This window comes from Cenococcum geophilum, assembly GCF_001692895.1.
Source record: "Cenococcum geophilum 1.58 unplaced genomic scaffold K441scaffold_7, whole genome shotgun sequence".
NCBI lineage: Eukaryota > Fungi > Ascomycota > Dothideomycetes > Gloniales > Gloniaceae > Cenococcum > Cenococcum geophilum.
The window spans coordinates 2,159,756-2,187,265 of record NW_027137565.1 but is presented as its reverse complement, the minus strand read 5'-3'; the positions used below and the strand labels follow the sequence as shown (position 1 = coordinate 2,187,265).

The 27,510-nt window shown below is 47.1% G+C and overlaps 9 protein-coding genes across 9 annotated transcripts; 4 read left to right on the top strand and 5 right to left on the bottom strand.

Annotated features, from left to right (window-relative positions):
• Positions 1 to 885: 885 nt before the first annotated feature.
• K441DRAFT_703401 (uncharacterized protein) lies at positions 886 to 2,145 on the bottom strand (the record flags this gene model as incomplete). Its single annotated transcript, XM_067653471.1, has 2 exons — positions 886 to 1,888; positions 1,938 to 2,145. The coding sequence occupies 2 exons, from the start codon at positions 2,143 to 2,145 to the stop codon at positions 1,128 to 1,130; spliced, it is 969 nt and encodes a 322-aa protein (XP_067507842.1). The 3' UTR covers positions 886 to 1,127.
• Positions 2,146 to 2,324: 179 nt separating this feature from the next.
• Positions 2,325 to 3,945, top strand: K441DRAFT_674450 (2-oxoisovalerate dehydrogenase subunit alpha mitochondrial precursor; the record flags this gene model as incomplete). Its single annotated transcript, XM_067650757.1, has 5 exons — positions 2,325 to 2,467; positions 2,519 to 2,703; positions 2,764 to 2,825; positions 2,881 to 3,114; positions 3,160 to 3,945. The coding sequence occupies 5 exons, from the start codon at positions 2,325 to 2,327 to the stop codon at positions 3,943 to 3,945; spliced, it is 1,410 nt and encodes a 469-aa protein (XP_067507841.1).
• Positions 3,946 to 4,267: 322 nt separating this feature from the next.
• K441DRAFT_693639 (uncharacterized protein) lies at positions 4,268 to 5,385 on the bottom strand (the record flags this gene model as incomplete). Its single annotated transcript, XM_067652663.1, has 2 exons — positions 4,268 to 4,495; positions 4,570 to 5,385. The coding sequence occupies 2 exons, from the start codon at positions 5,383 to 5,385 to the stop codon at positions 4,268 to 4,270; spliced, it is 1,044 nt and encodes a 347-aa protein (XP_067507840.1).
• Positions 5,386 to 10,710: 5,325 nt separating this feature from the next.
• Positions 10,711 to 14,971, bottom strand: K441DRAFT_604225 (ubiquitin carboxyl-terminal hydrolase 2). Its single transcript, XM_067645333.1, has 4 exons — positions 14,461 to 14,971; positions 14,210 to 14,410; positions 12,129 to 14,123; positions 10,711 to 12,036 (listed from the first exon to the last, which is right to left on the bottom strand). The coding sequence occupies exons 1-4, from the start codon at positions 14,674 to 14,676 to the stop codon at positions 11,113 to 11,115; spliced, it is 3,336 nt and encodes a 1,111-aa protein (XP_067507839.1). The 5' UTR covers positions 14,677 to 14,971; the 3' UTR covers positions 10,711 to 11,112.
• An 85-nt stretch (positions 14,972 to 15,056) lies between these two features.
• Positions 15,057 to 18,235, top strand: K441DRAFT_629331 (ubiquitin binding protein). The gene is made up of 5 exons (XM_067646225.1): positions 15,057 to 15,282; positions 15,354 to 15,486; positions 15,549 to 15,833; positions 15,898 to 16,678; positions 16,726 to 18,235. Exons 1-5 carry the CDS (start codon positions 15,212 to 15,214, stop codon positions 17,859 to 17,861), a joined length of 2,406 nt encoding a protein of 801 aa, XP_067507838.1. The 5' UTR covers positions 15,057 to 15,211; the 3' UTR covers positions 17,862 to 18,235.
• A 733-nt stretch (positions 18,236 to 18,968) lies between these two features.
• Positions 18,969 to 21,079, bottom strand: K441DRAFT_684868 (uncharacterized protein; the record flags this gene model as incomplete). Its single annotated transcript, XM_067651826.1, has 2 exons — positions 18,969 to 19,118; positions 19,289 to 21,079. The coding sequence occupies 2 exons, from the start codon at positions 21,077 to 21,079 to the stop codon at positions 18,969 to 18,971; spliced, it is 1,941 nt and encodes a 646-aa protein (XP_067507837.1).
• A 1,610-nt stretch (positions 21,080 to 22,689) lies between these two features.
• Positions 22,690 to 23,925, top strand: K441DRAFT_674445 (alpha/beta-hydrolase; the record flags this gene model as incomplete). The annotated part of the gene is made up of 1 exon (XM_067650756.1): positions 22,690 to 23,925. The coding sequence occupies one exon, from the start codon at positions 22,690 to 22,692 to the stop codon at positions 23,923 to 23,925; it is 1,236 nt and encodes a 411-aa protein (XP_067507836.1).
• Positions 23,926 to 24,634: 709 nt separating this feature from the next.
• K441DRAFT_319534 (uncharacterized protein) lies at positions 24,635 to 25,203 on the bottom strand. The gene has a single exon (XM_067641159.1). It carries the CDS (start codon positions 25,169 to 25,171, stop codon positions 24,722 to 24,724), a length of 450 nt encoding a protein of 149 aa, XP_067507835.1. The 5' UTR covers positions 25,172 to 25,203; the 3' UTR covers positions 24,635 to 24,721.
• A 928-nt stretch (positions 25,204 to 26,131) lies between these two features.
• Positions 26,132 to 27,279, top strand: K441DRAFT_654444 (uncharacterized protein). Its single transcript, XM_067647682.1, has one exon. It carries the CDS (start codon positions 26,203 to 26,205, stop codon positions 27,205 to 27,207), a length of 1,005 nt encoding a protein of 334 aa, XP_067507834.1. The 5' UTR covers positions 26,132 to 26,202; the 3' UTR covers positions 27,208 to 27,279.
• The last annotated feature ends 231 nt before the right edge of the window (positions 27,280 to 27,510 follow it).

Below are 27,510 nucleotides of genomic sequence, written 5' to 3'. Positions count from 1 at the left end.
GTTTGTCTCTGTACTAGGGTATTACTATACCTACTCTTTACTATATCGTCCTCTTCTATCGACTCTCCTATAACTTATGCTCGGCTTACCTACTCCCTACTATAGTTTCTTTAAGGCTTTTAATAAATTAACTAACTTTATTAAGATTAATACCTCTTCCTTTATATTTAGGTAAGATTACTATAGGGAATAGAGGTAATTTATTCTATATAGCTTATAGTGTAGTTTATAGTATAGTTATTTACTATTTATTCTACGCTAATTGTAGTAGAGTAGTTTATGTCCTTTGCGACTGCTAGGCCTCTAGTACCTTCGCGCTTAGTTTTCTTATACGTTCTTTTAGTAGAGCTGCTGGCGGGTCCAGTGTTGCTAATACGCGTTTAGGGGTTAAAGCAGCTATCGGGGCTTCGGCGTTTCGTTCGGTAGGCCGCGGGGGCCGCCTTATAGCGCGGGAACTAGCTAAACGAAAGACCAGTATTCGATTAAAAGAATGTCCGAGATGAATAACCTCCTTTTTTAAAGGTTTCATAAGCATTCTACAAGGGGGTTGCCTCGCCAATATAAGGGGGTACACATACGGGACGGACGCCCCCTGCTAGTATGTTTTAAAAATACGCGAGCCACCTGCAAAATACACGGACTGTGTTACAGGTCGCTATTGTTGCCTTTGCAAAGTAACATTCTGTGCCACGGGCAAAAGTGCTGAAAAGTGCTATGACGCCGCGAGGGCGTCAACTAGACAGTTGGGAGCCTCAGAAAATATGGCATCGGATTGCCCTGGCGAAGAGCGCTTTCAGGCTCAGGCAGCCGAAAAAGGACTTCATCTGACCCAGTCGAATCATATCGAATGGTGTAAAGGACATTCAAGTCACCCTCGCAACTGGTCTGCTGTGTTCGAATACTCGAATTTCAAGTCGTCTTGGCCCACGAATGATATATAACAGGTTGAAAATGGAGCATTGATGCCACTAACTTTGAGCAATAGAAAGTCATCTACTTTGCGAATATATATCTTTACAGTCACCTTGAACAAGTTCATGGTGTTCGCTACGCAAGACCTCCAAGATAGTAGCAACCTCCAAAGGAGCACCATCCATGCAATCATGCATCCATCTGGTTTTACGAATCTAATTTCGCTTCTCAATAGGTTTTACACCTTTATGGATGGCCGCAATTCCTCCCGTCAAGTCCTCCCATCCCTTACCCGGCACCAGGAATCCAGCGTCCTTTATCATGTCTCTGAATTCAGTCTGGCTGGGAAATCTCTCGATACTCTCGACTAAGTACTGGTAACTATCCCTATCGCCAGCTACCAATTGTCCGATTAACGGAATAGCTCCGAAGCTCCAGTGCTTGTACAATGCGTCAAATAGTGAATTATTAACTTTGCTGAACTCGAGGCACGCAAACACACCACCCGGTTTTAGGACGCGGAATGCCTCGCGTAAAGCGGCGTCTTTATTGGTGAAGTTTCGAATGCCGAATGCGACGGTGTAGAGATCGACGGTGTTATCAGGGACTGTCGTGAGATCCTCTGCGTTGGCTTCCATGAATGTTAGGCGTGGTGAGCGGGCATATGGTGTTTCTAAAGCCCTTTTTCGACCCTCTGCTAGCATATCGGGGTTGATATCGGCAACAGTGACGCGGGTGTGGACGTCATTGTTGATATTTGAGGCATGATCAAGCATGCGGAAGGCGATGTCGCCAGTGCCACCAGCAATATCAAGAATATTCCAACCTTGGGCCATAGGCGAAGGGAATGTGAGGGGATTGGAGCCAGGGTTGAGGTTGCGGACGAAGTGATCTTTCCAAAGGCGATGGATTCCTAGCGACATGAGATCATTCATAGTATCGTAGGAAGAAGCGACTGAGGAGAAGACGGCGCCGACTGAGGTATTATTAGTCACTGTATAAGCAGAGATGGACTTATAAGCTACCCTTCTGCTCCTTCAAGGCCTCCGCTATTGTCTCGAATCCAAAGTGTGTTGTTTTCGGCGCATCTTGACCGGGTGGAGGCGAGGTGTTCTGCTGTTGGGCATTCTGTATTGAGGAAGAGAAGCACCGGTATGGTTCTCTCCTCGCGGTTGGCCATGCGCTCCGAAAGAATTGACGTCTCGCAAGAAGTTTCGCTGTGGCGCCACTCATATTGAAGCTGTTCGAGAGGTAGTTGGTAATGCTTGGCAGCGAGCAAGGAACGGCTGACATCAAGGTCCAAAGCGCCTCGATGGGCCGATGCCAACCGGGAACCGAGCTCTTCCATTGATGCTTTCCCCAAACTTTATACTCCACGCCTGCCTCACTTCCAACATGCAACTAGCTACACCATGTCTCTACGCTATGGAACCCGAAGAATACTAATCCGGAGGAATCTCTACCCTCCGACTTGCATTAACACGCCTCAATCGCCTTCATTAACACGGTCCTGGCAGCGATGGAGCTCTATAGCTGCGTCCCCGGCTTCCGAACGGTAGGCTGAAGGAGCTGCGCTTGTAGCGACTCTGACTAACAAGATTGCTAGGGTGCTCTTTCCCGGTGCGTTAAACAGTAAATTCACCAATATTCTTGAATTTACGCGCCCGTCGGCCACGGAGGCTATTCCAACCTACCGAGTGATGGACCAATATGGGGCTGTGATAGATGTAGAAAGCGGGGTGGACACAACCGATGAGGAAGCTCTGAAGTTATACTCAAACATGGTGATGTGTGAGTTATCATGCTTTTTAAGAGCCGTGTCTGAGGCTAAAAGAAGCTGACGGTGGTTAGTGAGCATCATGGACTTGATCATGTTCGAAGCTCAGAGACAGGGACGACTGAGTTTTTACATGGTATAGGCGTTCATAGCCTCACCTCAATTATTCTATACAACTCACATATCAATAGGTCTCAGCTGGAGAAGAAGGAATAACCGTTGGCTCCGCTAGTGCTCTCGATCCATCCGACGTAGTATTTGCCCAGTATCGCGAGACTGGTGTTTTTCTGCAACGCGGTTTCACACTCGACCAGTTCATGAGCCAGCTCTTCGCTAATTGTAAGGATTCGGGGAAGGGACGCAATATGCCCGTTCATTATGGGAGCCGGTCATTGAACATCGTGAGCATCCATTTTACACCTTATGTACGCTCTAAGATTTGAGCGACTACTGACGATTTTTTGCTAAAGCATACCATATCCTCCACCCTCGCAACTCAAATCCCTCACTCAGCCGGCGCTGCATATGCACTCAAACTTCAGAACCTGCAGCGTCCTGACCTACCACCTCGTATAACTTGTTGCTACTTTGGTGAAGGTGCTGCTAGCGAAGGAGATTTCCACGGTGCCCTTAACATTGCTGCGACGCGTGCATGCCCAGTTATATTCTTATGCCGGAACAATGGCTTCGCTATTTCCACCCCTACAGCAGACCAATATCGTGGAGACGGCATCGCGAGCCGCGGCGCAGGTTATGGCATCCCGACGATTCGCGTGGATGGGAATGATATTTTCGCTGTTAGGAAAGCCGTAAAAGAGGCGCGCCGCATGGCTCTTGAGGATGGCGGGAAACCTATCCTCATCGAAGCTATGGCATACCGTGTAGGCCATCACAGTACATCTGATGATAGCTATGCGTATCGGCAAAGGGTAGAAGTCGAGGATTGGAAGCGACGTGACAATCCTCTTACTCGGTTGCGCAAGTGGTTGGAGGGACGTGGGCTCTGGGATGAGAACAAAGAAAAAGAGCTGAGGGGTAAGGCTCGAAGGGATATACTGGTAGCATTCGACAAGGCCGAGAAGGAGAAGAAGCCAGCACTGAAGAATGCATTCACTGATGTGTGGGAAAAGCTCACGGAAGAACAAAAGGCGCATATGGAGGAACTCAGAAGTGTGATAGAAAGATATCCTGGAGAGTATAACTTAGATGAGTATGAGGGTGGCTTGGACGGTCTCATGGCCAAGGATATGAAATAGGCATTGATCAAGGTCGTTATTTCTGCATGGCTGGCTTGTGGGCGGGCATTTATGAAACGGAACTTGAACTTTCAGCGCTTGAAAGAGCTGCATTGGAGACTTATAGCGCGAGGTTAGATTTCTTTTCTCCTATAATTGTATACACCGAGAAAGTATATGATTTGTCCAAAGAATCTTTAATACATTACTATCGATTCTAGCCATCAGAGTAAACTCAGTCCCTTCGTCCATAAGGGAAAATAAATGTAGCTGGCCATAAAAATATACGGTTTGATTCAGTCTTAATCTCTAATGCCAGCCAAGAAAGCCAACTCCTCAAAAATTAGCCTGTGTACGGCGGAGGAGGAGTATCAGTTCTAGGGCCGTCGTATGCGTCAAGCGCAGACTGAGAATCCGAGTCTGGCAAGCCGGTCGACCAACCAACGCCAGAATTAGAGGTACCCGCTTCGGATACAGGACTTGTGACGATATGCTCCTTCATATCAGCAGCTGGTGAGATTTCCGATGTATGCGCGATGTTAATGCGCAGAGATTCAGGTGCATCAGGCTCCTAGTTTCTTATTAGCATCGACATATTCTCTTCTCGCACCATTTGAGCGCGAAAAAAAGGTAAGGTTCCCTTACTACTGTCTTTTCGTCCCTCAGGACCGGCCCAGGTTGCAAAGGCATCAATGGCTCTTGTAGCCTCTCCATCTCTTCCCTATCCCTCTCTCTCTTCTCCCAATCCTCCAATTTCTCAGCCACTACTTCCCCATCCCCCATCCTCCCCACCAGATTCCCACGCTCCCATTTCCCATTCATCAGCCGCATTCGTTCGAACACCGTCCTCTCAAGCCGGCAGTTAATCACCTCACAGCCGTCCAACCTACTTCTCTCCATCCAACTAGCTTCGACTTTACAATCCTTTAAGATGGAGCGTTCCGCCCGCGTCTTCTTCGCGATTGTGCACTCATTCACCTGAGACCGACCTAGGTAGCTCTTGTCTCGTACAATGCTGTCTGAAACAGTGCTGCGCTCGGCCGCGCTAGTGCCTGAAAAGGAGCAGTTGGAAACTCTAGAGCGGTCCAGCCGACTGCTCTCCACCACGCTCTCCGAGCCCTCTAAATTGCTCCTGTCCAGACGCGCGCGGGCTACCGTGGCGTTCTTCACGACTGATCTGTCGATGTGGGAGTCCGTGATGTGCGACTCGGAGAGGCTGCTGCGGTCGATGGACGACTTGCCCTGCTTGGCACCAGAGGCGGGAGCAGGATCCGGAGCGGATGAGGTTACAAGTGTGGTGTTGGAGAGCCTGGAGTGGCTGATCTGGGTGGAGTCGGTAAGAGACTCAAAGTGGCAATTGGAAATGACTGATTTCTCGACACGAGGGTGCGAGTCCCAGTTGTTGGGGACGACAGTAAGCGCGTTTATGGAAGAGCTTTTGGCTTTGGGGATCGTAGACATGGCTGCGGAATGGTACTGATATGCAATTTTATAGTAGATATCCTAAGTATGAAGTCTCGAATATAGGATCTATTAGTGGAGAGACTGTTAGTGAACAATATATCTCGATGCAGGTTGTTGCTGCCTTTATCAATCAGACTATGTGGTCATCAACGCCTTGTTAGCTTATGACACCCGTTGATGCCTTACGACGCTCTGTCGCATCCCTCGTATTCGTCAGAGCAGAGCGAGTTAAGTTGGTGGAGGGGCATTGGCTCGTGCAGAGCTGAAATCTCCCAGCAACGCCAGCTTCGTAACCCTAGTGCGTCAGCTCCAGAGCTGGTCGGAACCGCCGTCTTGGTTACAACTTAATTCGAACTCCCGTTGACTTGCCTACGTAGACTTGCCTACGTAGACTCTGACAGTCTTTCGATCGATTTTGGAAAATGATTCTTTCGAGTCAGGAGACATGGGGGAGTAAGCAGAATGGATAGTGTTAGGAATCTTAGGATGTAAGTAAGATACGGGCGCTTTGACTAGAGACACTGAGGGATGAACTCAGCGACAGTGTGTTGAAGAACTTGCAGCGTCTCTATACATGTAAATGGGATGCAGGTTAAGGGTGTGGGCGTGGCACAGTGATGGAAATAAGAAATTTTATTTAAAAATCATTGTAAAGGTTGCGATTTCGTCTACTCTACCTTTTCTGCTGAAGACCTCAGCCTTGTTAACTAGACCCGGAGACAGAAGTGAATTTATCCATTAGTAGCGTCCTACGATAATTGGACCGTGCGCAGAACACCAAAACACCCAGGGTCAGGCTTGCGGAGGATAAATTATCCTATCCGGTCGGGCGGATAATAATCCTATCCAAGGATAGCCCGGATATCGGATAATATCCGGATAATATCTAGATATCCGCAAAATTTTTAACTATAAAACTAAACCTTTACCCCCTATTATACGACGCTATAAATATAGCTAGTACTAGTAAAATTTACCCTAAAAACCTCAACGATAATAATTCCTTTAAAGTTAACACACTTTCTACCCTTTTAAGCGGCGTTAAGACTAAAGCTAATACTAGTTTAATCCTAACTACTTATATAACATAGATCTTAAGATAAGTCTCCTTAATTTATAAATATACTTATACGGCAATAAAGGAAGAAAAGGCTTATATAAAGAAACGCTACTTTTATAAATACTGTCCTCCTTAAGACCTAAAAGGATACTATTCCTTAACCGTTAAATTATAAGGCCATTTTAAAAAATATAATATTAAATGGAATCTAGTAAAAAATTAAGAGTGTACGATAGTAAAAGATTAGGGGAAGAGATCTCTTTTAGAACTATATTAAAAGCTTTTAGTAAGAGGAGAAGTTTAAGGTCTTAAGGGTAAGGTTCTAAAGCGTATAGTATATTAAAATACTATAAAGCAAGTACTTCTAGATCTAATTATTATACAACAGCTTCCCTTCTTATATGTGGAATAGCTAGAGTTTTATACTTTTATAAAAGCATTAAATTAAAAAGCACCCTTAATTATCCCTATACACTACTTAATAATTATAGCCTAGATTCTTAAATACTTTACTAAGAGTTAAGATATTATATAAAAAGTACTTTAATCTATAAAAATAAATATTTATCTTACTGTAGATATCTAGACCTCTCTAAGTTATTCCCTTCTTCTTAGAATCTATACTAGCTTTATTAATATCTAGAATAAATACCGGAACCCCTTAATTACCCTTTATATAGTATCTAGTTAGAGTAGTATAGATTAATAAAAGGCGCTTTATCCAGTTCTTATTAAGTACGGCATTAAAACAAAGATTAAAGCTCTTATTGGCGATAATACTAAATTAAATAATATTCTCTATTATACGATTAGCTAATAGCTTAGCCTTAAGTATAAAATTAACTAGATCGCAATATATTAAAGAATTTACTATTAGGGGCACGTTATTAATCTCATTGTTTAGGCCTTTTTATTTAATTTAAAAAAGGATAAGAAGCTTATAAACTTATATAAAAAAAAAATAAGGAACAGAATAAAAAAAAAAGGAAAAAAAAGAAGAAGTTATATAATAAGCACTACCGCTAGTTAAAAGAAAGAAAAAAAAGGATAAAGAATTAAAGCTAGTATTAGACAAAAAGCGTAAAAGAGGTTAAAATATTTAAAATATTATAGGGCCAATAAAAAAGCTTTATAACTATATTATTTATATCCGCAGCTTAGCTAACCGTATAATATAGTTTATTAAACATACTAGTAAAATGGTTCCTTTAGATAATTATATAAGATAGAATAGCTGGTTTCTTATACTATATATAGCTCTAAAGGATAAAGTAAAGGCTAGGCTTTAACTCTATATAAAGCACTATAAGGATAACTTAAAAGATAATATCCTCTTAACAAGCAAATAGATATATCTTTATACAATTTATAATTTCCTTTAGTCTTTCTATAAAGCAACTCTATTTCTTTAAGGAGATTATACAATACTAAAGAGGGTTCTAGAATTAGTTAATATCCTTAAGGATATAATATAGACCGTATTAGTAAATTATATAATACTCTTAACATTTCTTTAGCTAATTATTTCCTATAGGTAACAGCTACTAAGGCTAAGGATAAGTTTATAACTTCTTAACTCTAACATACTAAGGAAAAGCTTATAAAGTACGTTAAGAAGCTAGATAATTCTCCCTACTATCTAGCGGCACGAGTTCTTAACCTAAAGTGTTGTACGGCTTTCTTAAAAGATTAGAATAATTATATTACCACTAAAGGAGAAAAGAAGCTCTTTAGCGTACAAAAGCTCTAGGAAAAATTCCATAAGAAAGCAATACTTTCAGGTTTAACTATATTGTATACAACTAAGAAAGCTTAAAAGTCGCCTTTAGAGTCTAAAGAAAATCTCTCTGCCTTCTATAAGGCTCGTCTTTAGTATTATTTAAAACATACTTATCTATAGAGTCTAGATAAGTTCAATAACTATATTAACAAGAATCCAATTCCGCTTAATAGCCGTACAATAGCTATTTAATAGTAGAATTAGCCTCTTTAGTATATAAGATTTCCATAACTCTTACAGCTTATAATTAAAGTTCTCTTAATACCTAGAATAAGCGATAAGCTAGAGAGAGTATTTTTAGGTTCTTAACGCCGTATTCTATAGGATTATATAAAAACTACTTTATAAATACTTAAGGCATCAGAGTATATAAAGGACTGGGCAGCTTATAAGATTTTAAGTATTCCCTTATAGTTATATAAGGGAAAGTATATAAGGGGTATATTATATAACACTAAAGGGGGGAAGGGGGGCATATAAATAAAATAATTTTAGGTAAAAAGTAACTACTAAAGGCGTGTAGGTGGCGTAGGTAAATATATGCTAACTTTAAACTTAATAGATTATAAGTTTAAATCCCACCGACGTTGTCCTTTATTGAGAATTAGGAAATATAATTATCTAGTATACTTCCCGTCCTACTATATAATAGATTCTCTGGTAATATTGTTATACTATAAGTAAACTCTCCTCTCTATATAATATACCTATATAACTAACTACTCTTAGGATAAGTAGGAGAGGGTAGAAGCTTTACCGGCGATTAATATGGAGGCTTAGGTGGGGGGTATATTAAAGAGGTAGGTGCGGATAGGGAGGCCCTTATATATAAATACAATTCTAATTTAGAGCTATAGGTCTCTAAATATAACTATAAGTAACCTATATTACTTATACAAGGCAGAGAGCTAATTAATACTAGCCTTGCGAGGCTTATACGGCAACTCTACGTCGTCCAGTAGGCCCTCGCCCCTTCGCTAAATGTCAAAGTCTCCTAGGGTTCTATAGTAGGTGCTGTAGAAATTATAAGTAGCGGGATTATGGAGCTTAATGTTCGTTATACAATATAAATTCTTAGCCTATAGTAGTGGCAGCGGGGGCACTAAAGGGTAAGGATCGGATTGTAAAACTGGAGGATAATAAGAAGTAGAAAAAAGTTACTAAATTTAAACTGCTGGGTCTCCTCTCTTTTTTCCTATTTTTATTTTATTTTATAGTATTTTATATAAAGAGAAGTATAAATAAAAAGGTAGAAAGAAGATATCTAATTAGTAGGAAAGCTAAAGGTATTTGCTAAGGCTTTATATGAAGCTCTATATAAAGCTCTACACGAAGCTCTACACGAAGCTCTGCGGAGGCTTTACACGAAGCTCTGCACGAAGCTCTGTATACGGAGGCTCTGCATGATGGCTCTGCGTACGATGGTTTTGCGTACGACGGCTCTACTACGGAGGCTCTATATAAAAGCTTTGTGCAGAGCTTCGTACAGAGCTCCGTACGCGGCTCCCCGTAAGCCTTATCCCGCAGAGCTCTTATAAGCTTTATATCTATATAATATTACTTATCCTTAGGATATTTAGATAAAAGTGGTACTATTTTAAAGCGCTTTGCAAGCTCTATAAATCTATATTAATAGAAAAATTATTTATTTAATATTGGGGGTTGCATCGCAAGTATAAGTATATTAAGGTGATTTTGCCAAGACTATCCGGAGACTATCCGGATAGTCTCCGGATACTATCAGCTAATAGGTCTATTATCCGAGAGGCCTATCCGGCCTATCCTCCGCAACTCTGAACACCCAGAATTAAAAGTATGCGTACGGAATATTGCCTACATAGATTCAGATATTATACATCAATTAACCATGCCTTCCAATCGTACTTCTAATGATATAGGCTTTGTTCTACCAACTCAACATTCAATTCTACCGACTCGGAAGGCCAAAGAACCCCCGCAGCTGTAGCCTTTGCCCTCCTTCGAGCCTTTATATATCACGAATTTTAACAACCATAGCACCCTAAATATTCCTCTAAATTCGCTGCTTGCAAAATTCCGTTCTATAGAAACGATAAATATTAGTTACCTTATCTTAAACAACTTAACTCCAAGGACCGGGTGTATATAGCAATTGTATATGGAAATCAGCAGATTCTACGACCTCATATTTTTCATCACAGAGCCTTGATCCTATTGATCCTATTGGCTAGTTCTTATCGATAACGGTAGGACGAATTGTACCAAGGGATATGATGTGCCGGCTCTGTTTCTCAGCAAACATGATTAGAGGTCGAAATACTGCTTGGGGGTTGTTTATGCAAACTCAATGTCTTATCAAGCACAATGAAGAGTGCCGAGGTGCCTAGCGAGAAGCTTATATGTGTAGGACAGCTGGGATAGCAACGCCTTGGGTCGCTTTTCAAGCTGTATTAAGCCTACTTGGTTAACGATTTGGTACCTCACCAATTATGGCCAGGAATATACGAGGATTGAAAAATTGGATATTTCTAAACGCAAGCCATTTCTATAGCCGCAATACCACCATGAAGAAACAAATACGAGTAATTCGTCCGCCCCACCATGGGGCCGGAGGTCTTCCTGAATCTGCTACAGAACGCCGAGAATGCAGCCGTGCATTCTTTCCTACCCAGCCAAGCCGAAGGTAATCAATGAGAAATTTTTGAAATAAAAGAAAGCTATAAAAGCCGCCATGCTAAACAAAAAGGAGAAAACTCGCTGGTAGCACACCGATGTCTGTTAACATGAAAAATCCATGCAAACGCCCATTATGCCCAGCCGTTATCTCTTATACACAAACAAGCCTTTCGTAACAATAAGAACCCGGAAACTCACTGCCTAAACCCACATTTCCAACCCACAATTCTCAATACCTTCCTCCACTCGCCCTCTCACGCTCGTAAAATACTATATACGCTTGCTCGTTTTGCAACCTGTCATTTCTTCCCAGATTTGCGGGGTCAAAATCTGTGGCCCTTTCATCATTGAATTGCCTCCAGCACCCTCTAAACTTATCTTTCACCATCGCGATGTAGTGCCCGCTGCTCAACGTGCTTCCAATATGTCTCATGACCGCATACGCATTATAGATGTAAGGCCCATTCATCGCTGGGTCAGCTTTGAGTGCTTCCAATTGCACAGGCCCATCTTTCGCATGTGTAGTGATGTAATCTTCACCTTCCTGCGTTGTGGGTGGGAGCACGAAAGGTCCCAAGTCTAACCCGTGAAGTGGGAACTCGATTGGCGTGCGGACTTTCCTTGCCTTCTCAGTATGTGAGGCGCTGAAGCGTTTGAAATGAACGACCAAGAACTCAGGGGCACGTGTAATGGTGATTTTTTTAGTGGCCTCGCGCTCCACACGGCAACGTGGGCACCGCCACACCTCATCACCGGACAGCCGTTCAGAGGAGCAGTAAGAGCTGAGACAGTCCCTCAGATCTGCTGGCCGGTCACGGGGAATTTCAACGCTGATGCTCCAAAAAGCTTCATAGGTTGTACTAGTATTCCCACACGTCGTGCAATGTAGGCATGAGGCGTGTTGGCCCGCAAAGAGGTTGCCGATGACGGATTTTTCGCGGTGTGTATAACGGCCCCATTCAACTTTTGCGGCGTAAGCTCTAGGGAGGCGCTCACGAGCTTGTTCATCGGCCGCGGTAAGCTCGCGAAGAGGTGGTTTAGCCCATGTTGTGTTGAGGTCTTCGTGCAAGAGGTCGAGGAGAAATTCAAGAAACTCTTTAGCATCTTGTTGCCGGTCCATGCCCCATTCGGAGTTGAAGCGAGCGCATAGTCTCTGTAGCTGGGGGTCAGATGTGATGTAGTAAGAGGGACTGAATTTGAAGTTGGACCAATGGTGCTTGGTATTAAAGGGAGAATTGAACTTACTCTTAACGAACTGGGGCGGACAGATGTGACATCGTTCTTCCATAAATTCTGGATGAGAGTGGCGTAGTTCTCTGACATGAGACCTTTGGAACCCTTCCAGTTATCCCGTTGGATCTCTTTCAGGTATTGATTGCTAAGGAAGATGCCGGTTAGTGGTATAGTGGCATTCAGACACTGGATCGTGGAGTTCATGTAGCAAGTGACTCCAAAGTTAATCAAGCCGGTCCGAGGAAGTCTATTTTGAGGGTGGTGATTAGGAGAGACGTATGCGGGAAGTTGAAAGGTTCGTCCATGAGGAGTGATTTGCCGTTCGTGAACTCCACCATAACTCATCCGTGGCACAGAAGGTGGTGGCCGTGATGGGGCAGATGGAATAGCTGGAGCGACGTAGGCGTTTGGAACCGGAGGCCGAGACGGTGGATAAATCATAGATTGCTGCTCTATCTCAGATGGATCTGGATAGCGAAGTATGAAATCCTCAGTGGTTCGGTATATTGGTGAGACATCTTCATTCTCCCCTTTAAGCATGGGCCTTTCCCGTCGAGCTTCCTCCAACCATTTCCGTTCTTCTTCAGCATCCATAGGAGCATAATCGCGGAAACGTCTCCTTTGGAGATTGAGTCTGGCAGCATTACTGGCCACCGGGACTCTTCCGATGGCTCGTGATGGCTTCGCATATCCAGCAGCATAAGCGGCAGCTGTTGTCGAAGTTTTTAGAGACCTCGACCCTAGAATACGTGTCCATGCGTCAATACCACCCATCAAAAGAATCGGAGGTCGCTGTAGTGGCTTCTCCGAGTTGAACTCGTAAAGAGTATCGAAGAGACGCTGTAGGGCGATTTCACTCCCATTTCGATTTAGCTTGCTTCGAAAGTTTACACTTGTAGTTGATTGATCGTAGTACACCACCAAGTCATATTGGTCTCGACGATCGAACATGGTCTGCTCCTCATCTGGGGAGAGCACAAGCCGATCCGTTAATTGCTCTGCTGAGTAGCCATCCACTAGTGCAGTAGGCTCAACACAAATAATGGAGTCGACATAAATATGCCCTTCGTCAAACTCCTCGCGATTCCGAACGTCAATTAGAAGTATGTTATACATCGCAATGTAGTCGAAGAGCTTTTCAGCACTAATCTGGAGCTCCAGGGGCATGTGAATGGATTTCCGCCTGCTAGAAGCGGTCGTTTGGGAAGTATTGGAAGAGTTGGTGAGATATGAGTCTGTCTCGCCATTAGTGCTAGGTGGATGAGACGAGACACTCGAAGCTGCCATGGAATTGCTTCGACCACCAGTTCCTACTATGCTGCGAGCAGTACTCCTTGGTGGAGGAATACTGGCGGGAGTTGACAAATTTCGCGCTGGACTGTATGTTGGACTCGGTTCTTTCGGCATAGAAGCTGTAATTTGAGTGTTGAGGGGTAGTTTTGGCGGGTGTGGAGGCGGACCGGGTGGAGGGGGCGGCATGTCCCGGGGCCCTAACGGTCTGCTTGAAAGGTGAAAATCTGTAGGAGATGGCATCTTCACAGATAGATCTCCCGCCGAACCGCGGGGACCAGTATCAATAGGAGGTGTAGGTCTTAACTTTGCGAAGCGTTCCACAAGTACGTCAACTGGAGGTACTTCATTGGTGGGCATGCCATTTGGTGTTATAGCCCGTCCATGTAAACGTCTAGGTTTGGGTTGCACAGAAGGTCTCGATCTAGGTGATCCAGATAAGCTTGATGGAGATACGCGACCGGTTGACAACTCCCCCGTGCTATCCAAAGATGCGCGCGGGGGTAACATGAGCTCACTATCTCGTATCCCCTTTACAGGTCCGTCTGGCATAGAGTAACGCGGATTTTGGTATGTTGGTGTCATTGACCTGTGCTGAGCATCTCTTGATGATGGTTGAGATGAACGGGCATACTCGGGTTGTGCATTGCTTCTCTTGTTGTCATTTATTATTATATCCCTAACTTTAGAGAATCTGTCCTCGAAGGAACGGATCTCCTAGAGTGGTGTCAGCTAGTAGGACCAAGAAAGATGGTTTGAAATATTAACTCGTGTCTCGAGAACTTCAGGATGGCATTCAGTACCTTGACTAACTCCCTATTCTGTCTGTGCTTCTCGCCCCTATTTCCCTCAAGGTCTACATAATCTCTATGCCGTGGTATTCGATTGGCAATAATCTCAAACGCAATTAAGTAATCCAGATATGCACGGTCTGGTCGGCGGCCCTCTAGTAAAAATTTTGCCGACTTAAGCGATTTTTGGGCTTCTTCTACAAGGTGTCCAATCTAAAATGAGTTAGTGGGGTACATATATGGGGGAACGAGGCTCAACATACCGAGGCATGTTCCATTTGGTCGACTCTGCCCTGGGCAGCCACGAATATATCGCTGATATGTGCTATTGCACCTGCTGGGCCCCTTCCATCATCACCCACCCCTTCACTTGCTATCCAGCCTTCAGAGCCCATGCTAGGGCCGCCATGCCCGTAGCCGTTCATGGTTGGTCTCGGAGGAAGTCCTGGAGGTGGAGGGAGAGGTGCAGCAGCGCTCATATTCGCTGATTATGACCCGGGGGATTATACATTATAGGCGGGGGAAGCTGGCGACGACACTCAAACCCGTCCGCTGCTGGAAATTCAGGGTCTTATGTTGAAGCGGAGGGTGGTTGAGAAGTCGGAGAATGGTGTGAGCAGAGGAGATGTATCGCAAACAGAACAACGAGGAAACTAGTTAGGTGTCGCTGAAAAGTATTGAAGAGATTTTAGGGGTATTAAAGACGGCGGTTCTTTGAGGTGGGCGTCGTAGGCGGGCGTGCAATCAACAGCTTCTTAGTGAGGTGGGTGTTCTGTGGCGGAGTTGAGCCGCTGAGTGACGACGGAAGCCAAGCCTAGACGTTCAAACCTCGCCCGCCTCTAAGCTGCTACCTGGTCGTGAACCATAAGCAAAGCATCCTCGACACGCTTTGTAACAACCTTCTATTTGCCTCCACCACTCTCAAGCTTTCGACAAGCTAATATATCCTTTTCACCATCATCTCGCTATCTAGGATAACCATAACCGGACCTTAACCCTCCCCCAACAGCCACTATGGCGGGTTGGTTTGCATCCTCCAACAGCGCTCTTGATGAGCAGATCGAGCGCGCTACTGCCTCAAGCTTGTATGTTGATGAAGCCTGACGTGCTAACGATAATATTCCGAGGGCATAATGCAGGATTAACTTTACAACAGAGAAGACATTGCTTTGAATCTCGAAATATCCGACATCATTCGGTCCAAGACTGTCCAGCCTAAGGAAGCTATGCGGTCTCTGAAGCGGCGGATAGGGAACAAGAATCCAAACATCCAGCTTGCGGCACTGAACGTAAGCGCCCGTAGCCTGTCTCTCCTTGCCACGCAAGCTGTAGCTAATAACTCGCCCTCAAGCTTACGGATACATGTGTAAAGAACGGAGGTTCACATTTCATGGTCGAAGTAGCTTCACGGGAGTTTATGGATAACCTTACATCTCTATTAAAAGCTTACGGAGCGGCCGCGCCAAATCAAGACGTCAAGAATAAGATTTTAGAAATTATACAAAGTTGGGCCACAGCTGCCGAAGGTCGAAGCAATCTCATCTACATCAACGAGGTCTACCGAACATTGCAGAGAGAAGGTTTCAGGTTTCCACCAAAAGTTCAAGTAGCGAGCAGTATGTTCGATAGCAGTGCGGTAAGTCTTTGCTGTTATTCTGACCCTCCATTTCAGATCGAACTAATTGGTGCCTTGGGACCAGCCTCCAGAATGGACAGACTCGGATGTCTGTATGAGATGCCGAACTGCGTTTACTTTTACAAATAGGAAACACCATTGCAGGAATTGCGGAAATGTATTTTGCGGCTCATGTTCAGGCAAGACTCTTCCGTTGCCACACCTGGGTATTACGGATGCGGTGCGAGTTGACGACGGCTGCCACGCGAAGTTAACAGATAAGTCTCGCGGCATGCCTGTACCGAAGGGATTCGATGCAACGAAACCGACCAGAACATTATACCAAGGCTCGATGGAGCCGCGTAATGCTAGGGTGGAGGACAGCTTCGATACCGATCTGAAGAGAGCACTAGAGATGAGCTTGGAAGAAGTCAAGGGACATTCCGGCTCTGGATATGTTGTACAGTCTCAGGTACAGCCACAGTCCAAGGCTCCAGTTACAAATGGCAATTCCAAGCCATCACAACCACAAGCCCAGTCGGAGGAAGAGGATGACCCTGAACTAAAGGCTGCGATTGCCGCTTCGCTCGCAGATATGGAGGAGCAGAAGAAGAAACATGCTGCCACATTGAAGCAGCATGCATCCTCTTCAAATGGCGTACCAGCCATTGCGCCAAAAAATAACTATGAGCTCACTCCTGTCGAGGCAGAGAACATCAATTTGTTTTCCACTCTTGTCGATCGATTACAACATCAACCCCCAGGTACAATATTGAGGGAGCCACAGATACAAGAGTTGTATGAGAGCATTGGCAAGCTCAGGCCTAAGCTTGCAAGGACATACGGCGAGACGATGAGCAAGCATGGTATGTGTTGTCGTCTAGGCGTGTTTATACTTAGCTGACTTGCCTAGATACTCTTCTTGATCTGCATGCGAAACTATCAACTGTCGTCCGCTATTACGATCGTATGCTAGAAGAACGGTTGTCAAATACCTACACTCAACATGCAGCATCTTATGGCCTTCCTCCAAGCATGCAGCGCCCTGCCTCAACGCTTTATCCCACCATACAATCAGGCATACCAGATACACAGGCTGGAGAAGGCTTCTATACTGGCAAGGCTGTACCATCAGAGCCTTACGCACGACCCCAGTCCACGTATGCGAGATTTCAACCTCCACAACAGCTAGCGCAATCCTCGTATGCCCAATATGACAAGCGGGCATCTGTAGCACAGTTCAACTCTCCTCCAGCTGAGCAACAGTACCAGCAGCAGCCTCAACAGCCATATCCAAACTTGTCTTCACATAGCGGTGGACCCCTTGCCCAACAACAGCAGCGACCGCCTAGCACGATTTATCAGCAGCAGCAATCTACTGCAGAGGGCTCACCTCAGATACAACGTCGTGTTTCCGTACAGCAGTATCCCTCACAACCACCCTCCCAATATGCGCCATCCCAACCCCCGCAATCCTCCGTTCCTGATGACCAAAATTCCTATTATTACGGCGAACAAAATGCCTCCCAACCAACTGCACCTCCACAGCAGCCGTCAGAGCCACCTCAACAAGTACAAAACTATGGAGGTCAATCGCAACATCTCACACAACCCCCTTCCCCAGAGCTCTACCACCGCGCCCCACCGAACAGCATCTCGCAACAGACTCCTCTCTCCCCTCCACAGCAATCCCAACCGCTTCAAACACCGCAGAACACACCATACCCAACACAAGCCGTGCCACCAACACCATACTGGCAGCATGCGGAACCGGTGCCTGTACCACAACAGCAAACGCAGCCTCCGCAGCCGCAGCCGCAGCAGCAGACACAACCACAACCGCAACCACAACAACCGCCATCGCAGCGACAACAGCAGCAGCCGCCATACTGGCAGCAACCGCCTCAGCAGCGCGCACCGCCCGTCCAGACACAATGGCAGCCTCAACCGTTCGCCTCTGGGGGCTACGGGCCGGAAAGTTTCCCCGCCGCACCGCAGCACCAATTGCAAGCCACTCCCAAAATCGAGGAAGCACTGATTGAGTTGTAGCCGCAAACTCGCATAAATTTCCAGGCTAGGGAGGGTGTGTGAAGGACGGCATGNTAGGCTGTAGTTGTTTATTTTCGCGCCGGTCGTTGCATACTACCTTGCATTTGCGAGGCGTTCAGGACACCCCATTACTTTGTGCGTTGTGGGAGGGGAGGGAGGGATTTGTGACTATTTCCTTCTTTGTTTCGCGGGCTCTAACATTGATCGGGTCATCTGTGATTCCACTAGGCTTATTTGTAGGTAGCGGTTTGAAGGGCTGAAAGTCTTGTCGTGGGTCGGAGAGCAAACAGGGGATGAAGTGCGTGTATTTGTTCTAGCTAGTTGAGCTGCCGCTCATTGAGTGAAATAGACCATCCTATTATATCGTCCAATTGTGTGAAATAGCGTCACTGCATTGATTCGCCCGGAGTTCTTCCGTGTTGAACATTTCAATGATCTGATTTAATTCCACCGCCCCACCACCGCCTTACGCGGGGTGGACTACTTTCGATCTGGCCCAATCACATCTTCCCTGCAGTCATATACACCAGTAAGCCTTTTATCCACACAAACGCTCCACTTCCAGAACCGCCACAAAAAGCCGCGCGTACAGCAATAAAGCCGACATACAGTAGATGTTACGCCCAGCGGCAGCAAAAAGACGAACACGCACAGCTGAAGGAAGTTGAACACAGCAGAAGAGATAAACAACGGAAATAGAAAAAAAGACACAGAACGCGAAGTATGGTCCAGATAAAGTGACGTGTAGACAACTCCCGCTTTTTAAAAACATGTTAACCCGTACGCGCCATTCTATGGGGCGCGTGTGGGGAGTAGAGGTACATATGGGGCAATAAAACAGGATGATGAACTCCGACTCCGGGCGCCGTCCTATGAGCCGAATTCGTGGAAAAAGTCCCTAGGAATATGAGCGGTCAAAAAAGGGGTTTAAAGCGAAGAACGGCACGCGGCGGAGGCCACAGCAACATGATAAAACCCCACGCGCTCGCGCCCAGCTGGGTGCACGGAAGAAGAGCACCGTAAGCTGGCGGGCGAGCCAGCGGACAGGAGGCCGCCCCACAAGGCGAACCCTGGGTCGAGAAACGAGGAACGAGTGAGACCTCAGGCTCACACGAACTCCGGCCAGTAGTTGTAGGGCATGATGCCCGGACCAGCCCATTTCTCGCTATAGGGGTTGGAGCGCGTGCCTGCGAAGAAGCCGTCTTGGGCATGCTCGAGGACTGATATCCATGAGGAGGGTTCGGGGTGCTTTAGCCACTGAGATAAGGAGGATTAGCCAGCGATTTGTGTACTTGGTCGGATATAAAATCAGGGTCTATGTGGGGGAGCATCAGGCGTTCGCAGAGCGAGTTGCACAGAGCGATTTCCGCAATGCAAGCAGCGACGCAACGTGAAGGAGGGGAACTAGAAAATTATTTAGCGCTTACCTGATTGTGAATGTGGTATGTCCATGCTCCGCGGAAGAAATTCTCTAAAGTGCGGTTGTTTGGAGGGAATTTATCTTCTTCAAGCAAGTAGTCGGCGACAACGCCTGCTTTTCGCAATTCGGCCTCCTCGTCCATGGTGGCGCTGAAAGAATCGAGGGTTTCGGCGGCACGCGTTGGCGCTGCAGCAGATACTGGTGCGTTTTCGTCACGGCTTGTTCGCCTGCGGCGGGAGGGAATAGGAGCAGCCGTATAGATTTCAGCGGTACCCTCTTCTGCGTTCCGTATCCTCAGCTCCTTGACTTGAACTTGGGCTAGGTCCACGAGCTCCAATTGTGGGCCATCGTAGCTCTCCCATTCATCCCTGATAGCGCCTTTCCTACCCTTAAACGCCGCTCCATAGTCACGCAGGCATGGAACAGTGCATCTGCCTTCTCTATCCCAGTTGAATTCTGTCCAAATTGGGTCGAATGCCGCGGTTTCCAACATTAAGAACTCCTGATCGCGTCCATCCTTCCATGCCATCCTGCCTAGAACTCTTGGATGGAAGTTCAAGCCCATGCGAACGCCACCACGGAGGAGATAAGAGGAAAGGGAAGAGTTAGCAGTAAGTGACATGATGGCAGTGTTGTAGTCGCCAGGGTGGGGGTGCGCCGCCCATCGTTCTGCGAAAGAGTGCTCCTTTGGTAACAGCAATGGTCGCATGTCTCGTAACATGAGTACGTCCATGTCGAAATAAGCCCCGCCATGAATATGCAAGACGACGAATCGGACAGCATCTGATACAGCGACTGGTAGAAACGTCATTTGCTTCGGGGTAAGCACCAGCCATTGCTGACCATCCTTGTCCTCCACAATTCCGTCAGCGACAGCTCTTTCCCCCTTAGAGTTTGGTTTGCCGGGAGGGTTGTAGTAGCCGATACCATCAGTATTGTCTTCAGCCTTGGGTAGGGGAATTCTGGAAGGGAACTTCCATGCTTTGAGGACGATGTCGCCACGTTCGACTAAAGGAAGGAAGCGAGCGAAAAGAGCATCTTTGTTAAGCATATCATGAACAGCCTTAGGGTTTCGATCGCTGTCAAGCCATATCCAGAGGCGTGAACAAGCAAGGTTTTGCGTATAAAGATAGCTCTTGACGAAGACTTCGACGCGCCACGTTGCCGGTCCAGTCCAGTACACGTGATAGGGAATGATAGGTCCTGGGCAAGTTCCAATGCTAGATTTGTTGGCCGGTGCTGCTTCTGAAACTGGAACGTATCTGCTCAAAGAGTTGTCATGGCCATCCGCACTCTTATACTCCGCTTGGCGAGGATCTTGTGCACTGGCCCGATTCTCTTCATCCGGCAATTGGTAGTACCGGCCCTCGTCGTTTGCGAAGAACTGTAAGCAGTCGAAGACGTTTCTCATCTTTTCTATCCCAGAATATGTTCCTCTGCACTGTTCCACCAAGAGATGGAGATCTGCCTCAGTATCCACATGAGGTCGAGGTCCCATGTAGTCGTCCTTCGCCTTGACAGCACTGATTGGTCGGTTGAACACATTTGCGTGAGGGTTCATGGTAACGGTCGTGGGCGAGCTAGCGAATTTGACTTTAATACCCGCTTTTGTGGTTTTAATGAGTTCTGCCGGGCCGGTCTTGTCAAGGAAGGCGGGTATGCCCAGCCTGCCCTTTGCAGCAACATTAGGATTTCGAGCAATCGTGATTATGCCGTAAATAGTTGCGTATAGTAAAGATGCTAGAAAGAGGTTCTTGATTAGGGCCAAGAACCCTCTTGTCCGCCGTCCTTCAGCCATGTCGAGTCCTTGCTAAGGGGTGTTATTCCCCGCCGCCGGTGCTCGTAGAGTATATTATAACCTGCCCTCCAGGTCTACCCGTGTTCCTATCCCTATGCTAAAGGTTAAGCCGAACTTGTTCGGTCGCAAAGGAGCGCTTGCTCTCCCGATGTCGCGTGAAACGGCGCCTAGACCGAAAAGGAGAGAAGCCCGTTGGCGGCGTATGTACTGTGACCTTTGGTTGGCGTCCTACGATTTCGGGGCTGGAGTAATCAATTGGCAAGAGCCGTCTCAGAGTCGCAAGGCAGAGTCGTTATCGTGTGCCAAATATGTACGTGGAATCGAAGTGGTGGATAAGGAGCGACAGAGGGAGGCTGTGCAAACTGAGTTTACAAAGGTATACTGTTGAAGGGCTGTGAAGGTGATAAGGATAGCAAGAAGGTGAAAGAGGAGAAAGCAGGCTGGGCGAGCTGAAGGAAAGGCTTGGAGAGGCGGCTCGAGCTGTAGGATTGGCAGGTCCAAATTAGAGAGTACGACGGGCGGGTTTGGCAGGATTTTGGTGGCTGAGGGGCTAGACGGGCTTAGACTACTGTACTTTCCAGGGGCTGAGTCCGTGAGCAGAGAGACCTGACTTAACAGGGGAACCCGCTAAAGTTTGGGGCTGACACCTGCGCATTTCAGTCCGCTTCACTAGTATTTATGGGGGCATATACGCGATACGCCAACTCCCACACTCCACGGACATTTCACTCGCACTAGGCGCATCAAACGCACTTCAACCCTCCGAAGCGCACATTGCATCACCGAACGACCTCCGCAGCACGTCTACGTACTCCCTCTACCTCACACACATGCTGTCGCCCTCGCCATATGCATGTGTAAAGGCGATTCTAACTAATAACCCGCTCCTGCGGAGCACCAGAGCCGCCCTCTCTACTCCAAAGTCCAGATTCTACTCTACCATCAGCCCGGCCAGATCCGAGGAAGTCAGGGTATCGTGTCGGTCCAGCGGCTCTATCACACTCACGTATGCAGCATTTTTCCTTTGTATCGAGCCTATCAATGAAATCATAATTGCTGTGGGATTCTTGGAGTCTGCCCAACACCGAAGATCGCATGTACGATGAAGTCACAAAAATGCCTCATTCGCATTGATCCTGGCGATTTTCTAGACCTCGCAAATTTACGCTTCTTGGCCTAATTCTTTAAGGTTACATTGAAGCTTTTTTTTGGAATTTCCTTTACTTTTCATTCTAAGTTATCATATCTAATTAGAATATTCCTGTGTATCCATTGCCCGAAATTTCATCTTTAGCAGTAACATCAAAGAGCGAAGCCGATGCAGTACAGCGGGGAGCTTCAAAGAACCAGGGGTCTTCAATAATGTTATTCGGGATATTGCACAAACTCAAATGACCTCGCCGTATTCTATCAAGCCACTCGGGAACTCGTTGAAATATTTCAAAGAGATTGCCGGTGTGGGTGACGAGGTTGACTCAATTACATCTTTCCAGCCCATATTCTTATACCTTTTCTTTTCGACTCGGACCCAAAATAGTCTAATACAATAATGATTCACTCTAGACTCCACTTACCCACACATTTCCGTCTCCAAAGCGTGTCGGACTAATATGTTCCACAGGATATACCATCCCTCAACCGCTCTCCAACCCTCGCCCGTACTTATCTACCTTCCGTCTGGTCCCTTCTTTCCAGACCGCCCAGTTCACAATGAAGATCACTTCATCTCTGCACTCTCTGGCTCCTCCCATTGCACTGTCGTACGCATTAACTACCGGCTATCCCAGAAACATCAATTCCCAACTCCAGTTTATGACGTTTTGACAGGCTACGACTGGATACTAGAGAACTTGGTCTCTAAATTGGCATCAGCATCTTACCATGGCCGAACTAGCCACACAATTGCCCGTTTGGGTGTCTGCGGCGAGCTAGCCGGAGGTGGACTTGCTACAATGCTTGCCCTAACAGAATGCAAGGCTGGAAGTAAGAGGCTGGTAGCCGCAGCCGTGAACAACCCCATCTTAGACTGGGCCTTTCCTTTCGGGCTCCCTGCCACAGAAGAAGAGGCTGCACTTGAGGGCGAAGACATTTTCCAAACTGGCAACGACCTGCTGAACTGGTGGAACCAGCTTGAAGCCAAGGAAGCAAATTCGACACCGAAGAAGACGACACCAGTCCGAGCGTCATCCTGGGAAGCATATGCTGATAGTCCCATCCTACCCACAACAACCCTCCTCCGCGCACGGGAAGCCTTCTTTCGCAAACCGGAAGACTACTTCGATCATTTCGCATCTCCCATCTGCTTCTTCCGCTCACCAAGTGCCGAAATCATATATCCTACAGACGAAGACAAACTAGCATCCTTGTCGCCCTCTTCAGACCCAGACTCGGTTATACCACCAGATCTCTACTCCGACACGGATTCCATCTTCACGCACAATCCTCCGCACCACCAACAGTCTCCCCAAAACCCTGCAGACCTCCCAACCCTAATAAAACGCCAGACCTACCACCGCGTATACCCACCCTCAAACTCCGGCCTTCTGCTCCCTCACATGTACATTACTTCCGGCAGCGAAAGCCCCCTTCTCGACCAAGCATCTGAGCTTACGCGGCTGACGAAACGCAGCGTTATGCGCCAGACCCGCACGATCTACCGCGCTGAGGACGACGAGATAGTCCGACAGCTAGAGGAGCAGGATAAGGAAAGGGAACGGCAAGAGTCTGATCGGAAAGTTAGGATGAATGTTGACGCTGGCGTTGGGCTCTGGAGCAGGGCAGCTGAGGAGGAGTGGAAGCCACGGGTTGAAGATGTTGGTATGTGGTTGAGGGGAGTGATGCGGTGAGAGACACAGTTTCAGCAGTGTATCGATATGTATTTCCATACCTATACCAGCTTTTTCGCCCTTTTCTCGTACTCAAAATTAAATGGCATTACCCACTAAACCTCCTCAACTCCGCACCCTCGAGCAACTTCTCCACCACATCCCTCCTCGCGGATACCAAAACATCAACCCCGCAATCCACCCAATGCCGCCTCCTCCCTCCCCCGTGTCCACATCTTCATCCCCCTCCAGTCCCCTCTCCCACAACACCACCAGCCCATCCATCGCCGGCATCACCGGCTCCACATGCCTCAGCACCTTGCTACCGAAGAAGTCGACCTCGTATACCCCCGCCCGCACCCACGTCGTCACAATCGTGTTGCACACCCCCAAAAAGCGTCCCAGCAGCGCTGCGGCTACGACACGAACGCCGCCTCGCGCAGGAGCGCGGCAACCTTCTCAGGAGTAAACGGTGCGATGAACGCGGAGAGGGATGCCGCGGCTGCAGGTAGGTCTATGGCCGGCATCGGTGTTTCTGCGGGAGTAGCAGAGGTACGGGTTGGGAATGATGGCGGCAGGCGCGCTGCGGTGTGCATGATTGGCGAGCCGAGGAAGGAGGCCGGGAGGGGTGACCGCATGTGAAGGGAGAGGGAGAGGGTTATGTGCGCGGGGGNGGAGGGGGAGAGGGGGACGCGGCGTGTGGGGAGGCCGTGCCAGATGCGGGCGAGGAGGGCGGTGTGGGGGGGTTATTTGGGTCATTGAGGAAGAGGAGGGATGAGGGGTTGCGCGGCGGCGTGGATGGCATGGATCTAGGTTGTTAGGAGTGCTCGGTTACAGGAGGAGTGGAAAGGAAAGGGGGCAGGTGCATACCTCGGAGCGGGTGAAATGGAGCAGAATTTTTCTGCACTAGCACGCCTTGGTCCCAGAGCTCCCAGGGTATAGGGGTCTTAGGAGGCTCGATTGTTGTTGGATCGATTTCTGGGGAGATTTCCGTGGCTTTTTGAGCCCATAATGGGCATTTGCTGCTGGGGCCCAGTAGTCGTATCGGGTGGGGAACGGATTGGGCGATGGCGAGGATAGAAGGGCTAGGCTTAGCAATATTAATATTGCCGGAGGCATGGCAGGGAGGGATTGAAGATAGGCAAAAGTGTTGGCATAGGGGTGTCGGAGAGAAGACTGGCGAGGGAGTGTAAGCAGTATTCAGAGATACCAAGCAGCGATGCTTCATAATATGCTGCATGGACAACAATGGCAAAAGAAAGTTCATTAGAATACTCACCTCTAATTTACAGACGACCAGTCTTGCATAAAAGTCACCATTGATTGCGCATTGGCAAGTGCGTGCGCTATCTTAACCCCAGCAACAATTCCTCCACATGCAAACGTAGTAAGCTGCATCCTTGGTAGCATCTCATAATCGACAGAATTCAATAGAGGTAGCTTAGTAGGGGGAAATAGGTCTTTTGAGGGGAGCTCTGCGATAAACCACCGTTTCGTGAACCTTTTGGATGCCTCTAGCCCATTGAGGGTAAGCATCGAGAGTTTTCCGGAAACTCATTCTGAGATGAGGGATTGAGTAAGAGTCCTATCTAAGTGCATCATAGATTTAAGATGCACCAGTAGGAGAAAAACAAACGATGGAAGCATCGACTACTGATAGAGGAGTAACGACGGGCCCGACATTGAACTGCTCAGAGAAGACACGTTCTTGAGAGACGGTCTCGAGATTAAGGCATTAAACAGACGTGATTGTAAAATAAGGAAGAATTTAGCTACTCAAAAACAGGAAGGAAACTATTATATATCAAAGCAATACATAAAGGGCATACCCCGAGAATAAATGCAAAGCATCAGGAATTGCTTGTATGAAAGTACGTAGTTGTGAAAACGTACGTCTCCTACTGTTCTCATCACCTGCCTGATCGGAAATCACTTTTAACTCATCTAAATACAGCATTTCAACTAGATCGATGTTTTTTTGCGCAAGCCTCACTGCTAACCTGTTATGCACCGCTCCTCTGATCCGATGGTACTCATTATAGAGGCTTTACCAACTCATACAGGAAACTTTCATGCACCTATGCGGACAAAGAAACCATTTTTATTGAGAGCCATTTGGGATGGTGACCCGAATATTAAAGGTTAACATTATTCCACCCGAGTCATGAAGTCTTGGCATGATTGTCTCCATGATTCAGCTCCTAAGTATCGACATCGCATCAGATCACCGCAAAAGACCAGGGCATCCATTTCATCATCTTCTTTTCGCCTTTAGTTTTTCCTGGATGAGCTGTAAAAATGACCAGCCCCTCAGCTCTGCCCCTAAAAATTGACATTCCGGCCGCAGAACATCCTCTCCTCTCCGCAGCCCGCTCCAATCCTTCCACAATCGATTCCCTCCTCTCATCCCGCCTCCGCTCTGCCACTCTACCCACAGAGCTTGCAAATCTAATCGAAGGCCAAATTAGCCTCGCTATAACCCCGTCACTTTACGGTACCGGGTCGCCGCATCGACCGCCATGGTATTACGCAACTTGCCTCGTTCATGCAACGTTGTTAGGGCGTGCCTACGCTTTACTTTCCACCCCAACCCGGCCTCCAAACGAGCTGTCTAACCTCAAAGACTTTCCATTTCCGCTTCTCCCTGCCGAACTACGTCTACAAATCTATGAACACTACCTTGAAGACCTGGAGCAACGAGAAAAGTACTGGAAAGTTATGACGACGGTATTCATCAAAGCACTCTGGTCGGGCCGTGACCCTGAAGAAGGATCGCGCTACATTACAGGAATCCTTCTCTTGACCTGCGGGAATGCGCTCGCACCGACTCCCAATCTTCAAGGCCGTGGCAAGGGATGGGTATGGTGGGACGACAGAATCAGCGAACCCGAGGACATCTGGAGTTGGGAAGATTTAAAACAGGCAGTGATGAATACGGAAAAGCTACCGCGTGGGAATACGAACATTATTGCGTTGCGAGAGCGCTGGGAACGGGTACACGAGGAATACTATAAACGACGGCAGGAGACGGGCAGCAGCGATGACTTTTTTGAGGAGCATAGGAATTGGGATGAGCAGGCAGAGTACGTATCTGCACAGGTGCTAGAGGTATTAGATGTAGCGCGCGAGCATTTGAGGGCTGGTGAGAGGGATTGGACACCCGCAGAGATTATGGCCAAATTCTTGAATCAACTATTTGAAGGCAGAGAAGACGCGAGAACTAATTGGGAAGCCGCTGGGGAATCTTTCCCGAATCGGTGGGATGAAAATGATGTTGGATGGTTCAGTAGAACATGGTGGTAAAGCAGGACGGTAAAACATCTTTGTAACAATGCACATGTCTGAGCACAGTACAAGAGTTCCATTTTGGATGGCAATACTGAAAGTGAGTTGCAGATTGTATCACTCCAACTCTGACAATAGTATATTCGCTTAATCAAGGTTACACTACTTGGACGGAGCCATTTATTTTGCCTGACCTCACCAACAACTCCTCCAAAATGGGCGCAACTAACCAGGCTAGCTTGATCAACCGGGAATCCGAAAGTAAAACCCGTTTTTTAAAAGGGGAGCTAGGCCAATAAAATCAACTTGGCTAGTTATTTT

Excerpts from the sequence above, each read along its gene's own strand:
- K441DRAFT_604225 (XM_067645333.1), bottom strand. The coding sequence starts at position 14,676 with ATGAGCGCTGCTGCACCTCTCCCTCCACCTCCAGGACTTCCTCCGAGA. Across the intron at positions 14,411-14,460 it reads ACCAAATGGAACATGCCTCG|ATTGGACACCTTGTAGAAGA; the intron begins GTATGTTGAGCC and ends AACTCATTTTAG. Across the intron at positions 14,124-14,209 it reads AGAATAGGGAGTTAGTCAAG|GAGATCCGTTCCTTCGAGGA; the intron begins GTACTGAATGCC and ends ACACCACTCTAG.
- K441DRAFT_319534 (XM_067641159.1), bottom strand. The coding sequence starts at position 25,171 with ATGAACTTTCTTTTGCCATTGTTGTCCATGCAGCATATTATGAAGCAT.
- K441DRAFT_654444 (XM_067647682.1), top strand. The coding sequence starts at position 26,203 with ATGACCAGCCCCTCAGCTCTGCCCCTAAAAATTGACATTCCGGCCGCA.
- K441DRAFT_629331 (XM_067646225.1), top strand. The coding sequence starts at position 15,212 with ATGGCGGGTTGGTTTGCATCCTCCAACAGCGCTCTTGATGAGCAGATC. Across the intron at positions 15,283-15,353 it reads CGCGCTACTGCCTCAAGCTT|AGAAGACATTGCTTTGAATC; the intron begins GTATGTTGATGA and ends ACTTTACAACAG. Across the intron at positions 15,834-15,897 it reads GTATGTTCGATAGCAGTGCG|CCTCCAGAATGGACAGACTC; the intron begins GTAAGTCTTTGC and ends CCTTGGGACCAG.